Source organism: Microtus oregoni, unplaced genomic scaffold, assembly GCF_018167655.1.
Source record: "Microtus oregoni isolate MIOR12 unplaced genomic scaffold, Mior012 000103F_ref0000194, whole genome shotgun sequence".
NCBI classification, from domain to species: domain Eukaryota; kingdom Metazoa; phylum Chordata; class Mammalia; order Rodentia; family Cricetidae; genus Microtus; species Microtus oregoni.
Window position 1 is genome coordinate 2,370,200 of NW_024544717.1, and position 16,304 is coordinate 2,386,503.

The window sequence follows — 16,304 nt, forward strand, 5'->3', positions numbered from 1 at the left end:
CAGAGATCCGCCTGCCTCTGCCTCCCGAGTGCTGGGATTAAAGGCGTGCGCCACCACCGCCCGGCAGTCTTTTCATTCTTTAAAAAATCAGTATCTCTGGTGGTGGCGCACGCCTTTAATCCCAGCACTCGGGAGGCAGAGGCAGGCGGATCTCTGTGAGTTTGGACCAGCCTGGTCTACAAGAGCTAGTTCCAGGACAGGCTCCAAAACCACAGAGAAACCCTGTCTCGAAAAACCAAAAAAAAAAAAAAAAAAGACTGGAAATTCTGCCAAAGCTCTCAACTAATTTTTTTTTTTTTGAAACTAGCTTTTAATGATTAACAGTTTTCCAAGTTTGGAAGAAAAAAAAAGCATTATATATATGTATATGTGTGTGTATGTATATATATGTTACCATTAAAAATATATATTTAATTGTTACCATTAAATGAAACTTTGAAAAGACAAAAAATAAAAATCACCTAATAATCCTCTGTAGCCAGTATTTCTCAATAAATTCATTAGTCTTATTCTTTCATCAAGTTAACAGTAACAAAATTATATGAAAAAAGAAAAATTATGCTATATTTGCTAAAAATATAAATGACTAGTGCATCCATGCAGTGTTAAGAACAAAGATATCTTAGTTAAATGAAAAGCTAGCTTAGTTAAGAGGAAAGTAAAAGCCCCAAACTAGCATGCATAATGTGATTTCACATACTTAACATTCTATTTTAAAATTTATTTTTATTTTTATTCATTATTTGTGTGTGCAAGATATGTGCATGTATGTGGGTGCCACATGTCACAGAACATATGTGAAGGTCAGAAGACAACTTTAAGAAGTCAATTTTCTCCTTTCATGGCATGCACCTTTACCACTGAGCCATCCTTGCTGGCAAAAATTATTTTTGATGAAAAGTATTATTTATTCAAAAATATTTAGGGACTGGAGAGATAGCTTAGTGGTGAAGAACTCATAGTGCTCTTGCCGAGGGCTGGAGTTTGGTTCCTAGTACCAATACTGGGTAGCTCACAACTACCCATAATTCTATTTCTAGGGGATTCTATATTTTATTCTAGTTTTTAGTACTCATATGTACAAACCTACAAGCAAACACAGTTAAAAATAAAATATAAAAAGTTGCATTTAAAAATCAGCATACAAAGTATTAGGTTTCATTGTGGTACTTTCAAATTTAATTTTGTTGGTCCTCCTTTTCCTCCTTTCTCCCCCTCCCCCTTCTCAGGGCTCTCTCTTTTGCTTTCATTTTACATGTGTTCCATTACCTTCCTATTTTTATAACCTATACCACTACTCACACCCATATATATGTATTATATAAACACATAAAAATGAAAAGAATTAACATAAGAGAAAATAGACAAAAATAAATAAGACTATATTGGGGATGAAATGGTTAAGAGCCCTTGCTGCTCTTATAGAAGAACCATGTTTAGTCCCCAGCACCCAAAAGGTGGTGAACAGCAATCTGCAATTAAAGTTTCAAGGGATGCCTTCTTCTGACTTTTGAGGGCATTGCATGCAAGTGGTACACACACACGCAGGCAAAACATGAACAGACAAAAAAACTTAAAAAATAAAAGTTATTATATTGAGGATAGTTCAGATTCAGAAAGAAATTACCACATGTTTTCATATGTAGGTCTGATTTACTTTTTTGAGATAGGGAGTTTCACTATGTTGCCTTAAAATCCTAGATCACAAAATCCTCCTGCCTCAGCCTCTTTACTTGGGACTACAATAGGTACAAGTCACTGTCTTAAATTAAAACAGAAAACACACTGCCAACAAGCTGACTCACAACATGTCAAACATCTACAGTTTTTTAAGTAAATGAGAAATGATCGGGTTTTGAAGGTTGTTTGTCCATTGCCAAAATTTAGCCTATCTTGACAGATAGATACAAGACAGACAGGAAATCCAAAGTCAAGTTACTAGGAGGAGGTCACTCAGCAGCAAAAAGAAGAAACAATGAAAAGCATTTTAGATAGCAAGTCTGTAGGGTATTTAATCTGTGCATGCTGTATACAGATCTCTATTCTCAGGTAGTTGTATCATTTTGACTTTGCATTGTATTTTTACCCATTCATGGATTCTGATAATCGCTGAAGACATTTAAGTATGTGTTCCTGCTAGGCATGGTGGCATGTTCTTTTAATCCTAGCATTCAGGGGGCAGAGGCAGGTGGTTCTTTTATGAGTCTGAGGCTAGCCTGGTCTACATAGTGAGTTACAGGACAGCCAGCACTATGTAATAGAGAGAGTCTCTCTGTCTCTGTCTGTCTGTCTGTCTGTCTCTCTCTCAACCAGTCTGTCTGTCCATCAGTTAGTCAGTCAATCAAAATGCTCTCTTTTTCCCCTAGGAAAGAAAGGACACTGCTTTGTAAAGGGAATGATCATGTACAACAAGGCCATCTGGTCTCCTGAGCCCTGCAGCACCTGCCTCTGTTCAAATGGAAGAGTACTTTGTGATGAAACTGTGTGCCACCCCAAGACGTGCCCCTATACCATTAAGCCAGAAGGAGAATGCTGCCCCATCTGTTCTGATGCTGGTATACAATATAAAACAAACTACCACAGATAATAGGCTTTAACTATTTGTTTTTATTTTATCATTACATTAAGGTATAAATTATTATAAATGTAGTCATCAAGGTACTTGAAAAGCAGCTCAGTGCTAATAAACAGAACTATCTAGAAAATGTATTTAGGGCACAGAAAGAGATTGTGGCTCTATAGTTCTAATTCTTAGACTGAGTCAAGTTGAACCTGATTCTGTTTCATGTGTGAATGTTATAAGGTTTTAGAGACACAGCAACAGAATTCCTACAATAAACCCTCACTTAGTAACTAGTTCAGGATTTCACTTGGGTCTGTCTGTATATGCATCATCCTATTAATGATTAATTAATCATCCTATTAATCAAGCTTGTCAGAAGTATACTAATCACTACTATGAGTTTCTCTTGTCAATATCAAGGCAGATTGTTCTCCCCTCCCCCACAGATGACCAGAAGACACACATATACAAAAGCCTCCTGCCGGGAGGAACTTCAGAATCTTTAGAAACTGTTCTTTGCTTCACACTGTCAGTTATTTCACTATGGCACTGTACTTTATTTTGAGGACGGTTCCTACTGTGTAGCTGGGCTGGCCTGAAACTTGCTGTGTAAGACCAGGCTGGCCTTGAATTCATAGAAATTCCCGTCTTTGCTTCTGTCACCCAAGTGCTGGGATTAAAGATATGAACCAACAAGTCTGACCCAAAGCATTTTACTTTTAAAAAACTATTAGAAGGTGTGCCCATCAAAATTGTCTCTTTGAAATAAAATACAAGGCTATTATAGGCAAACTTCAGAAATTCTTAGATATTTTTCAAAGGATTTTGAGTCTTCTTGAAATGTAGTTATTTTAGGTAAGGAAACCTAGACACAGAAAGGATTCTAAAAGTTTAAATACAATATCTTTAGCTTCCACTTAGCAAATTCCCTCTCTTCTGCGTGTTTTGCTGTGGATGTTAAAGAAAAATTCTTCAAGCCAGGTGGTGGTGGTGGCACACACCTTTAATTGCAGTACCTGGGAGGCAGAGACAGGTGGATCTCTGAGTTTGAGGCCGGTCTGGTCTACAGAGCTAGTTCCAGGACAGCCAGGGCTACACAGAGAAACCCTACAAAAGAGAAATAATGTTAGTTAACTTCAGGAAAAACTTCAGCTGCATTTTATCTTTACATAGCCGTCAAACAAAGGGAATATTTGTTAACTTCATTTACATTATGGCTTTTTCCATTTATTAACATCATCAACTCACCCATTACTTTATCCTTCTGTGATCATTAGCTTCCTATTCTCTACTAAGTGGTAGAACACTAAATGATAAGACTGAATTTTCTGGTGATTCTTCAGAACAAAGAGAATCCATTGACATGCTTCACAAGCAAGTGAAACCTCCTCAGATGGAAATGGACCAAATAGTTATAAAAGAAGCTCTTCAATCCGAGGAGGAAGAAGAAGACATGAAAGAACACATGGAGCACAAGAACGAAACCTCTGGGCCTACTACACTTCACAGTGATGAGGAAAGAGTGGAGGGAAAGCTGAGGTCTGAGGAGGAAAGGCGGTCAGCACGTCAACCACTCTACCATGGACGAGGGGAGGAAGAGGATGATTATGAGGAGTCTGAAGGGGAAGGAGAAAAGGAAGAGGAGGATGCCATAAGAGGAGATGTGTTCCGAATGTCCCCCAGGTTAATGCCTGGTACTCCAAGAGGCAGGCCACGCCTGCCCGGAAGCTGTGCCCTGTCCTACAAGACCATCAGCTGCATTCATGCGGCCTTCACCCAGATCCCACCAATAACAGCACCAGAAGTAACAAGCCTGGAGCTGGCTGGTAAGAGATGATGACTTATTTTGGGTTCAGATATAAATGGTGAATTTTACTACCCTATGAATATTACTTTGATTTAATAGGGACTTATTTTCATCGTCTTCACACAGATAACTGTGCAGCAGAGATGGGCACAGTGAAGAATGTCTCAGGTTTAGAGAGAACTCTAACCAAGTGGTGATTTCCCAATGAGCATTTTAAAAATTAGCATTAATAGGGTACACTTTGTCTATGTGATAAAACATTAACTTATAATGTTTAGTTCTACAAGTTTCTAAAGAGGTAAACACTACCACAGTTCAGATCAAGAATATTTCCATCACTCCCCAAATTTCTCTTATCTCCATCTCCTCCAGTTGTTGACCACCACAGAAACTGACCTGTTTCTGTTTATTGATTTGATTTTTGAGTTTCACTAAATAGACTCACACAGTAAGTAGCCTTGTAGTTCAACATCTAATGCTTTAAAAATCATTAGTTCATTTTTCTTTATTGCTGAGCGGTATCCTACTGTATAAATCAGCTAGAGAATGATTTTTTTCCAGCTTATGGCAATTTTGTATGTTGCAGCTAAACATCCATATACAGATGTTTGTGGGGCTCTAGACCGTCATTCTTCATTATTCCTAGAAGCAGCACAATGGGCTGAGACATATGGCAACACACTTAAGAAACTACCCAACACGTTCTAAGGTGGTTGTCCCATTGCTGCAAGCAGTTACAGCTATTCCACAACCTCAGCAATTGCATTATCAGCTGTTTTCTTTCCTTTAGCCATTTCAATGAGAATGTGGTGACCAGACCTTTTGCCCATGTCTCTATAAGGCTACCAGGAAAAGTTCTGAGTGGTGGAGCATTAAGATTTCATTTGCATGTTTCCTTCATAGTTTTCCATTGCCATTTACCTGAACTTGGAAATATGATGCTTTTTATATCCAAGAAATCAAAGAAGATCACTCATTGTCTGTGAATATGTTTCCTTCTCTGTATAAGAAGTACAGGGAGCTGAGTAGTGGTGGCGCACGCCTCTAATCCCAGCACTTGGGAGGCAGAGGCAGGTGGATTTCTGTGAGTTCAAGGCCAGCCTGGTCTACAGAGTGAGTGCCAGGACAGGCTCCAAAGCTACAGAGAAACCCTGTCTCAAAAAAAAGTACAGGGAAATGGTAGTAAAAAAATATAAAAATATGAAGGAAAAACACAAACCTTTGTTGTAAGTGCACATTGCCCTAGCCTTGTCCAGCAGATTATTGTAGTTATTTTAAGTAGTTTCATTTGAAACATGAGGTTCTAACCAAGACACACTTTACACTGTTAAATTGTTTCATTCTAATCTTGCTATTTTTCCAAGCATGCATTTGTTTATATATTCTGTCCTTGTTCTGAATATTGCTTTCCTTTCCATATAAAGCTCACTCTTAATATTCATGTATACAGAAACATGCACACACATTTAAGTATATATGTACATGTCTATATATGCACATGTTTCTAATACAACTATTGTACATCCTAGGGAATTCAATCATTTCCATTCCGGACGAAGCATTTAATGGATTACCAAATTTGGAAAGGCTTGATCTGAGCAGAAATAATATCACTTCTTCAGGCATAGGTCCAAAAGCATTCAAGGTATACACTTCCATTAATATGTAACAAGATGACTCCTACTGGCTTTAGGTGGAGGTGGGGAAGGAAAAAATAAGCAGAAAGGTTTTTATTGTTAATTTTTTCTACATTAAGTTTCTTCTCTGATGTCCTTAAATTATATCATTTTCTTTTGCTTATCATTTTTTGCTTTACATATGTTAATCTTATGGGAAGAGTAGCAACAATAAGATCAGACATAACCAATGTTTTGAATTTAAAGAATAGTTTCTTCCCAGTAGATGAATATACATTGAAGTCTGGTCTCTTGGTGTGAAGAATTGTCCAATAATAAGAGAGAGCATATTTGGGGGCCTCTACTAATATGGTCAGACCAGCAAGGTGAAGCTTTCTTATTTTTGCACAGTATACATAATGTGATGGAGAATATTTTGGCAGCAAGAGTTTAAAAAGCAAATGAGCTCAATGCTAATCTTTTAGCATGAGATAGATTTGTGAGGAAGAATGAAAGAGAAAGGATAGCAAATGTACAAAGAAAACCTTTGAAGAAAACCGATTTGACCAAAAGATTTTTTTTTGAAAAAGGAGAAAATACTCATCTAGATCGGGGAATTTCAGGGAAACAAAGATAGAAGCAAGAGAAGAAAGGTTAGTGTGCATAAATGAGATCGCATATGCTTTGAAGCCGTAGGTAAAGCACACTCTATCTCACTAGGTTAATTTCCCCCCTTTGGATAATAAATATTCTGGGCCCTTGATCTGCCCTTGAAACAAATAAGTGGCCTTTTGGATTCTCTCCTAGTTCTCTGGAGTCTATGCAGGCAGATGGGGGGAGGAGGACTCCCAGTGCCTGCTTCATATTCTCCATCTTTCTGATCAAACAACAGATGGCATAGAGGGTCATAGATCTATCTGATAATTGAGCAAGAGAAAAATGTCATAGATTATCCTCTTTTTGATATGGGGATTTTCTGTCCTGGTAAAATTTGGAAATGATTCCTGTGATGCCTGGAGAAAGCAATCATTCTACATGGCTTCAGAAAAATCCATTCACTGCAGCTTCCCACTGCTGGTGGTTCAGGACATGCCTGGAATGAGCATGCAGCTCTAAATGTGGGAACATACTGCGCAGAAAACCAGCTGTTTGGGTAATCACATATACATATAATTACTTAGTTTTGAAATTTTTTATATTTTTACTACCTAAAACAATTTTCAAATTTAAATATATTTTGATCATATTCTTCCCCTCTAAGTCCTTTCAGATTCTCTTTTCCTCTCTGCCCATCTGAAAAGTGCTATTTTATAATCAAATTTCTAGCATAAATATTAGTGAAATAGGAAACTGAACTTTATAAATAACATTAATATTAATTATTAGCATTTATACCAGGTTCAAATTACTGAATTCAGTTAATGAAACTTGTTTATTGCTAAGAAGGTAAAATCGCTGGCCTTACAAAATAAGACTGACCATTCTATGGGAAATAGTGAACCAGCTGTGATTGAGAAAAATGGTAACCTTGAGAATTGCTTTTCTAAGGTTTTGAAGAAGTTAATGCGTCTGAACATGGATGGAAATAATTTGGTACGCATCCCTTCAGAATTACCATCTACACTAGAAGAACTTAAAATAAATGACAATAATCTCCAGGCCATCGATGAAGAAAGTTTATCAGGTATTTAAATCCTGTGTGTGAGAGTGTGCGCTTTGCAGACCAGGGGTAAACGATGTCAGGTGTTTTCCTCTATCATTTTCTACCGTCTTCCCCCCCCCCCCCCCACTGAATTTGGGTGAGTAAGTCCACAGGATTTGTCTGTTTCTGCTTTCTATAGTTGGAAATTATAGGCACGTCCTGCAATATCCAGCTTTTACCAGAGTGCTAGGGATCTGAAATCAGGTCCTCATGCTTGAACAGTGAGCACTTTACCCACTGAGTAATTTCCCTAGACCAATACTTTTTTAATGATATATATTTTATAACCATTCTCATTATCCTATATAAATTGATTTATGGTATTGCTAAATGCATAATAAGAAAATTTTAGGTTATTTCACCATTAAGTTGATAAACTAACTTTAATCACTTACCCAATAAATATGTCTCTATTGCCTTTTCAATGTCCTGCTGTCCTTAAAATTAAAAAAAAGCCTTAATCAGCACAGTAACTCTCTAACAAGCCCTTAGTATCTGAGGAGGTCCACTAATACTCCCCGAGCACCATGTATTTGGGTGACTCACTGTATTCATATGCATTACTACTTATTTTCCTATGCTGGAACCTCAGGTCCAAGAGTGTGAAAATCCTGTGTAAAGAAGGAATGAGCATGCACTGTGTGTGAAGCCGGGGTGCTGTTATACAGTGGAGGAAGAAATCTCACAGTAGCAGCCTTGGGCAGCTCTGTTCTTTGTTTGTCTGGTTTGTTTTTCGAGACAAGGTTTCTTTGTAACAGCCCTTACTGTCCTGGAACTAGCTCTTGTAGACCAGGCTGGCCTTGAACTCACAGAGATCTGCCTGCCTCTGCCCCCAAGTGCTGGGATTAAAGGCATGCACCACCACTGCCCAGTGGCAGCTCTGTTCTTGAGAGTGTGTGAGAGGCGAAGTCCTGCCAACTTTGTACCCCATGATGTAGAAAGTGAAGCTGTCATCACAGCTTGGCTTTCCGAGGGACAACTCAGTGAAGCATGTTTAGACATGCTAGAGTGGACTCTTGCTCTTCTTCCTCTAGTGACACGCAGCTGAAGCTGTCAGATTGCAACTGCACAGAAGTGTCATTTTTGAACAAACCCTTACACCATTGATTAGCTTGTGAATTCCCGTAAGACAAGACTGCCTAATTTTCTTTTTCATTTTCATAACCATCTAGCATTGCTCATGAAGTATAGTGCCCAATATTTTCTGCTAACTTGAGTTGAAAGAGTTATTAAGCAATATTGAAAGAGAGCACATACAAAGGAATAAGCAATCCAAATAGTACTTCTGTTAGCTTCCAAAACACTTCATAGGAGAAAACACTTCCGTTGATGAGAAAAAACAGTAATTATTGAGAATTGCCAAATGTGAGAATTACATAGTTATGGAAACACTCAGTTTCCAGATGGATTTGAATGTGCACATGAAAAACATTAATAAGCACAGATTTTGATGGGCTTTGTCATATGGAAAAGACACTGGAAATTGAAAGGAACACAAAATTGAGAACAAAGATATATATAGGCTGTGTAAACTGGGTTTACATTTCTAGCTCTGCTATTAAAATGATACCCTATAAAACCATAAATTACTGATCTTTCTTTTATGAGGCAGGGACTCACTATGTAGTATAGGCCGGTTTTGAGCTTGCAATCTTTCTGTCTCAGCTTTCCAGGTGCTGGGTTTAGTCATGAACCACCAAGTCTTACTATATACTTCCTATTTTGAAGTTTTTCTCATATTTCCATGGAATAGCTTCTCAGCACATGTTGTCCCTCTCAAACAAATATGTTGTATTTCCAGAGTGTTGATCTATAGTTCTGGGTGAACTGGCCTACTTCTCTCTAATCTCTATGCACTAAGCACAGAGGAAGTCACATCTTTATGCTGGTAGCCAGGAAAGATCTCTTCTGCTCTCTCACATTAGACATCTTCTGGTACTTACTGGGTATCTGCGTTCTTTCTTAGTCATGCTGTATATTGGCCCCTGAGGTCTAGATATTCCTTGGCTGAGGCAGGTGCTGGGCTCCCTTGCCTCTGGTGAGTTCTGCCACTGTGGGTAATAGCTAGCAGGTGAGCCTGCACATGACCTCCCCCAGTGCTGTGACACAGCCTTTCTGTGTGCTGCCTCTAAAAGCCACTGTCCTCTAGTTATCCTTTCCCACAGCTACTCACTCACCTATGGCCTTTTAGATCACAGTTTCAAAGAAATGGAAAACAAGGAGAGAAAAGCCATGCGAAAGAAAGAGAGGCAGTTGTAGATGCTGCAGGAACTGTAGGCGCGGGGGGGGTGGGGTGGGGTGGGGTGGGGCTGGAAATCAAGTGTTAAGGGAGGTGGGTATACAAGAGCACACATAACTAACTAGTAAAGGAGACCATCTGAGACACTGGATGTGTGCTAGACAGAAAGGGAAGCACTACCACGCAGGAAGAGTAAAAGGCAGAGGGAGGGGTAGTAGAAAACAGGATGTGCTTCAGAATATTCTTGTCATGCCTCATGACTAGAACAGTCAAACTAAAGTCACCTCACCCTGACCGCTTTAGTCCACCAGGAACACTAATATGCCATTCTACAATGGGTCACTATCTTACCCACAACAAAGGTCTTTTACCTCTATTTTCTTGTTAGGAATCCTTTCAACAGTGACCTCAGATCTAACATAACTAAAATGTTCTTTACCCCACCTCTCTCTCTCTCTGTCTCTCTCTGTCTCTCTCTGTCTCTCTCTCTCTCTCTCTCTCTCTCTCTCTCTCTCTCTCTCACACACACACACACACACACACACACAGAACAGCACAGGAACACAAAGCATTGTGAATTTGTTGTTTCTCAGGATGTCATGTAACTAACCACTTCTATTCTCCACTTTTCAATAGAAATGTCTATAATTCAAGATCTCTACCTATATGTTAAAGAAAAGCTGGATCCTCTGCACCTTTAATTTTGGTAATAAGATACAAAGAAACATAATTATGGTTAGTTTCCTGGCTGTCTTCCCTATTTCTTTGATTGAAGCTACGTTACCACCAGCAGAGTAATCTGTTCTTATGTGGCTTTTGTCACAGCACCCTCAGTTTTGTACTTGGGGATATAGAGAATGAAAGCCATACCTAAATCAAAGGGACAATTGCATCTAGTCTGAAAAATAATTTTACCCTGCTACACATAGTTTACCTAAGATGAGGCCTCCATCCCAGCAGGTTCAAACAGGCCTTTTATCTCCATGTGTTCTTTCTAAATCTCTGTATCCATAAGAGATTATTACTTCTACACCACTCCCATCTATACTGCTTTCTCTAAAAAAAAAAAAAAAAAAAAAAAAGGTAAGGCGTTGATTATCTCTATTTCTCACGAGACTGTCATTGCTGTTGTACAGAATGGGCCTGAGCTGCACAGGGCATTCATTGCAATGCTGATGACAGAGGTTGAGCAGGAAAACATCCCCTACTAGGGGAACCTCTGACTCAGAGGCCCCTGGGTATGTCACTGTTGAGTGGTTCATGCTCTGTCTGACCTGGATGACACCACTCCTGAGGCCAGCAAAAAGAGGGTAGGGAAAAAAAAAACTTGTTTGTATAAAGGTCTTTCTTGATAGTTCAGTCTGACTACATGGAGAATTCTGATAATCTTTTCTTAAATAAAACAAAATAAAAATCCTTTCATTTGGCCTCACTCTGTGCCAGTAAATGAGAAACTATGATGGGAATTCACTGCTTTGGTATATTTCTCTTTTCTTTTTCTCCTCCTCTTCTGAGACAGCATCTCACTATATAGATGTGGCTGTCCTGGAACATTCCTATGTAGACCAGTGTAGCCTTAAACTCACAGAGATCTGCCTGTCTCTGCCTCCTGAATGCTGGGATTAAAGGCGTGCGACACCACTACATCTGGCACTCTGCTATATTTCTAACTTGCCTGTTGAGAGACTGAAGGTTAGTGAGGACAGTGTTTGTTTCTGTGTGGGATGATGAAGAGAATCACCATCCCACTGCATATCACATTACCAATTTATACTGACAGGTATTTGCAAATGCTTCCAATGAATGTCATGACACCCTTACTCCTTGTCCACTTAAACTCCAAATCTCTGTTTGGCAAGTGTCTTCTTAATCATTGTTACTACTGCTGTGATGAAATATTATGACCACAGCAACTTGGGAGGAAAGGGTTTATTTGGCTTATGCTTCCACAATACTGTTCATTATGGAAGGAAGTCAGGACAGGAATTCAAGCAAGGCAAGAACCTGGGAGCAAGAGCTGATGCAGAGGCCATGGAGGGATGTTGTTTATTGGCCTGCTCAGCCTGCTTTCTTATACAACCTGGGACCACCAGTCCATGGATGACACCACTTGCAATGGCCTGGGCCCTCTCCCATCAATTACTAATTAAGAAAATGCCTTACCAGCTTGTGTTCAGTCTGATCTTATGGAGGCATTTTCTCAATTGAGATTCCTGCCTTAGATGACTCCAGCTGTGTCAAGTTGACACAAAACCAGCTAGCACAAGGAACATGGCCTCTAGAGGTGATCCTTACTTTTCTATCTACCTTCTGTTCTTCCTTGTTTCTGCTCCTTATACATATTTGTACCCTTCAACACCTGAATTATTTCCCTCAACCATGATTCTTGTCCTGGTAGAATTGTGCAGAAGTCATGTATAAAATACTCAGAAAAAGGATTTATGTGGGACACAAAGATAAAGAAATAACAAATCTCCAAATACACTGAATTTTTTTCAAATGGTTTCTTTCTTCTTTTCATTGTTTCTTCTTTGTGCAGTGCTGGGGCTCCAGTCTAGGTCTCAAGCAAGTGCTCTGCCACTGAGCTACATCATCAGTCCAAACTACATGCTTTTAAAATTATTCTAATATTCAGATAATTTTATTTTTCTAGACTTAAATCAACTTGTCACCTTAGAATTGGAAGGAAACAATCTCAGTGAAATCAATGTCAATCCGTTAGCTTTCAAATCTTTGAAGAGCCTTTCATACCTACGTCTGGGAAAAAACAAATTTAGAATCATACCACAAGGTCTTCCTGCTTCTATTGAGGTACTGATATATTTCTTCTAATTTCTGTTTGTTTTGTTTTCTGAAACAGGATCTCACTATGTAGTTCATGCTGGCCTAGAAATCATGATCCTCCTGCTTCAGCCTCCTGAGTGTAGTGTGTGTCATTACACTGAACTTGTTTAATGTTTTAAATGTATTACATACTATAAAATATACAAGTATCCTTTAAATACTATTATTATTGTTGTCAGTGTGAGAGAAAGACAGAAATGCGCATGAGTATAGGCATATACACATCACAATGTGCATGTGGAAATCAGAGCACAACATTTGGGAGTTGGTTTTCTCTCTTCCACCATGAATTGCTGGCCTCAAATTCAGGTTGTTAGGCTTGTGTGGCAAGCACTTAATACCTACTAAGCTATCTGGCTCTAAAACAAATATTGTAGACGACTACTGTAACATATATTAAACTCAATAGAGTTCTGGTACTAATATACAGAATTCACTATCATCTGAGTATTAGATGCATCTGATAAAATAAAAAATGGTAATGATGACAGCTCTTGGTGGGGAAGAGACTGATTAAATTATTCCAATCCAGAACCAGCAAGTTTAATTACTTGTCCCCTGTCTACTTAGGGTTTCTATTGCTGTGACAAAACACTATGACCAAAACAACTTGGGAAGGAAAGGGTTTGTTTTGCTTACATTTCCACAGCACTGTTCATCATTGAAGGAAGTCAGGATAGGAACTCAAGCAGGGTAGGAGCTGATGCAGAGGTTGTGGAGGAGAGCTACTTACTGACTTGCTCCACATGGCTTGGTCAGCCTGCTTTCTTAGATATCGCAGGACCACCAGCCCAGGGATGGCACCACCCACAGTAGGATGGGCCCTTCCCCATCAATCACTAATTAGGAAAACACTCTACAGGCTTGCCTCCAAGCTGAGCTTATAGAGGCAGTTTTTCTTCCTTTCTTTCTCTCTCTCCCCCCTCCTTTCTCCTCTTCCTCTCTCTCTCTCTCCCTCCCTCCCTCCTTCCTGTTTTTTGAGACAGGGTTTCTCCATGTGTAGCTTTGGCTGTCCTGGAATTCACTCTGTAGACCAGACTGGCCTGGGGCTCACAGAGATCCCCCTCCTCTGCTTTCCAAGCACTGGGATTAAAGGGATGTGCCACTACCGCCCATCTGGAGGCATTTTCTTAATTGAGGTTCTCTCTTCTCAGATGACTTTAGCTTGTTTCAAATTGACATAAAACTGTCCAACACATCTCCAATTCAAAATTTCTGAGTGAAACTATATTCTGACCTAATAATAACAGTATGGACCTAAGAATTGTACCAATAAGGTCTGAACTATTTTATTAACGCTGAAGCTTAGAAATTTTCACCAGTTCTACCCACAACTGTACTGTATCTAACTTCAGGTTCCAGACCCTGTTCTTATTTCAAACCTTTTGGAGTTCTCTCCCATTGAGGTGGTCTGTGGTCAACAACTGTCTATGCTCATTTCTTAAATTAGGAACATTGAGGTTCAGAGAATCTATACATACAGACCAAACTGGAACTCAGATGTCCTAATCTGAGCTTTTGTTCCCCCCCCCCATTCCATATTCATTCTGCAAAAAGTCAGTACAGAGTTCTTCTAGTCCTATTGTCAGAACAGAGAGTTGTCTACTATGATTGTATGCTTTTGTCACACTACTACATTCCTGCGTCTCCCTACTGCTAAAGAGACATAGCTATGTAATATATACCACTTTACATCAGAATTACCTAGGGGTTTTTTTTTTTTTTGGTGGTTTTTCAATACAGGGTTTCTCTGGGTAGGTAGGTAGGTCTGGCTGTCCTAGAACTTGCTCTAGATCAGGCTGGCCTTGAACTCAGAGATCTGTCTGCCTTTGCCTCTGGAGTGCTGAGATTAAAGGCGTGAGTCACCATGTGATAAAGGATTTCCCCTCTGTGTACTAAGAATTTATTATCCTAGTCTGGGGTTGAACTCTTGATCCTCCTGCTTCTATCTCCCAAGTGTTGAGATTATAGGCGTGTACCACCTCCATGCCCTGCTTTATATGGTACTGGGGATCAAAAGCATATTCCAGCCCTCATCTAAATTATTAAGACATAAACACTTCAGAACCTATCCTTGACATGCTAATTCTTATTTTTTGTCAGCAAATTCAGATATCTAAATTATTTTTTAAAGATACAAAATTTTAGAGAGACATGGCTCAACTGGTAACCTAGCTCATGCAAAGCCTGACAACTGAGTTTGATCCCTGAGCCTATATTGTGGAGATAACTGATAACCCACAAGTTGCCTTCTGATTTCCATACATGTATCTAGCCACATACACATAAGCACACAAAACAAATGTAATAAAGTTTTTAATATTTTTATATATGAAACTGGTAAAATACATACATGTGTAATTTAGGTGATAAAAAATATCAATATTCTCCTCCTCATGCCTGAACTTTCCAGCCTGGCTTCTGTCTTTCCAGTGGGACCTATTTCCACCAATCTTGGAAATTCTGGGCATACAGTGTACAGCATATGCTGTTTGCTAACAGACCAGCCTTATGTCATGGTACATCTAAAGACTGTTTTACTTCAACTTTCTTATAGCTTTAGAGTCCTCAGCATATGAAGTATTCAAGAACAGACTTAAATACCCCTTCCGGGGATTTACTTAGGTTGGAATTTTCTACTTTAAAAGGCTCATGAGGAGGTGAGTCTGATGTGTCCTTGAGTTTGGAAACCTCTCATGTAATTCATCCCTTAAGTACAGAAGACAATAAAAACAAAAAGCTAAACATTCCTTTATGCATTTCTAAAAAAAGCCAAAATTAAGTTACAAAAGAAAAATAACCATGGTATGAATAAAAAGTTACATTTAACAAATAAACCAATTCTACTTATGTATTCTAACTATAACCAGAAAAAATTAATAATTAAGACCCTTTAGTAATTTTTTTCTAATACCAGAAACTTACTGAATGTTAACTTTACTTTTGAGTAATTAATTATAACTCAAGTCTAAAAACATGACCCTAAAATCATTATAGAAACTATGGAATAGCTAGAAGCTGGTCTGAAGCTAAGGTTCAGTTAGACTGGACCCTCATGCATACTGGTGAGCTGTGACTATTTCCACCCATAATTTTCAGTGTTCTGAAACTCAAGTAGCATAATTAATGTAAGTTTTGGGGTTTTTGTTTTTGTTTTTTTTGAGACAGTTTCTTTGTATAACACTCATGGCTATCCTGGAATTCGTAGACCAGGAAGATCTCAGACTCACAGAGATCTGCCTGCCTCTGCCTTCCAAGGCCGCCATGTCCAGCTAAATAATGTAAGTTTTGTTAAGTCAGAAAATTTATACAATCAAATGATATGCTAAACCTTATAACATTATGGCTAAAAAAAACCATACTTGAGCCGGGCGGTGGTGGCGCACGCCTTTAATCCCAGCACTCGGGAGGCAGAGGCAGGCGGATCTCTGTGAGTTCGAGGCCAGCCTGGTCTACAAGAGCTAGTTCCAGGACAGGAACCAAAAGCTACGGAGAAACCCTGTCTCGAAAAATCAAAAAAAAAAAAAAAAAAA

At 39.0% G+C, this 16,304-nt stretch overlaps 2 protein-coding genes across 2 annotated transcripts in view; one reads left to right on the forward strand and one right to left on the reverse strand.

Moving 5' to 3' along the window:
• The window catches only part of LOC121443260 (centromere protein P-like), a 191,543-nt gene that overhangs the window by 46,965 nt on the left and 128,274 nt on the right, over positions 1 to 16,304 (reverse strand). The gene's annotated exons all lie outside the window — the stretch shown is intronic.
• Positions 1 to 16,304, forward strand: part of LOC121443254 (extracellular matrix protein 2-like) — a 30,847-nt gene that overhangs the window by 9,450 nt on the left and 5,093 nt on the right. The window contains exons 3-7 of the mRNA XM_041644941.1: positions 2,367 to 2,555; positions 3,907 to 4,389; positions 5,900 to 6,015; positions 7,535 to 7,670; positions 12,581 to 12,738. Of these exons, the coding sequence (XP_041500875.1) occupies positions 2,367 to 2,555; positions 3,907 to 4,389; positions 5,900 to 6,015; positions 7,535 to 7,670; positions 12,581 to 12,738 (1,082 nt within the window). The remainder of the gene's footprint in view (positions 1 to 2,366; positions 2,556 to 3,906; positions 4,390 to 5,899; positions 6,016 to 7,534; positions 7,671 to 12,580; positions 12,739 to 16,304) is intronic.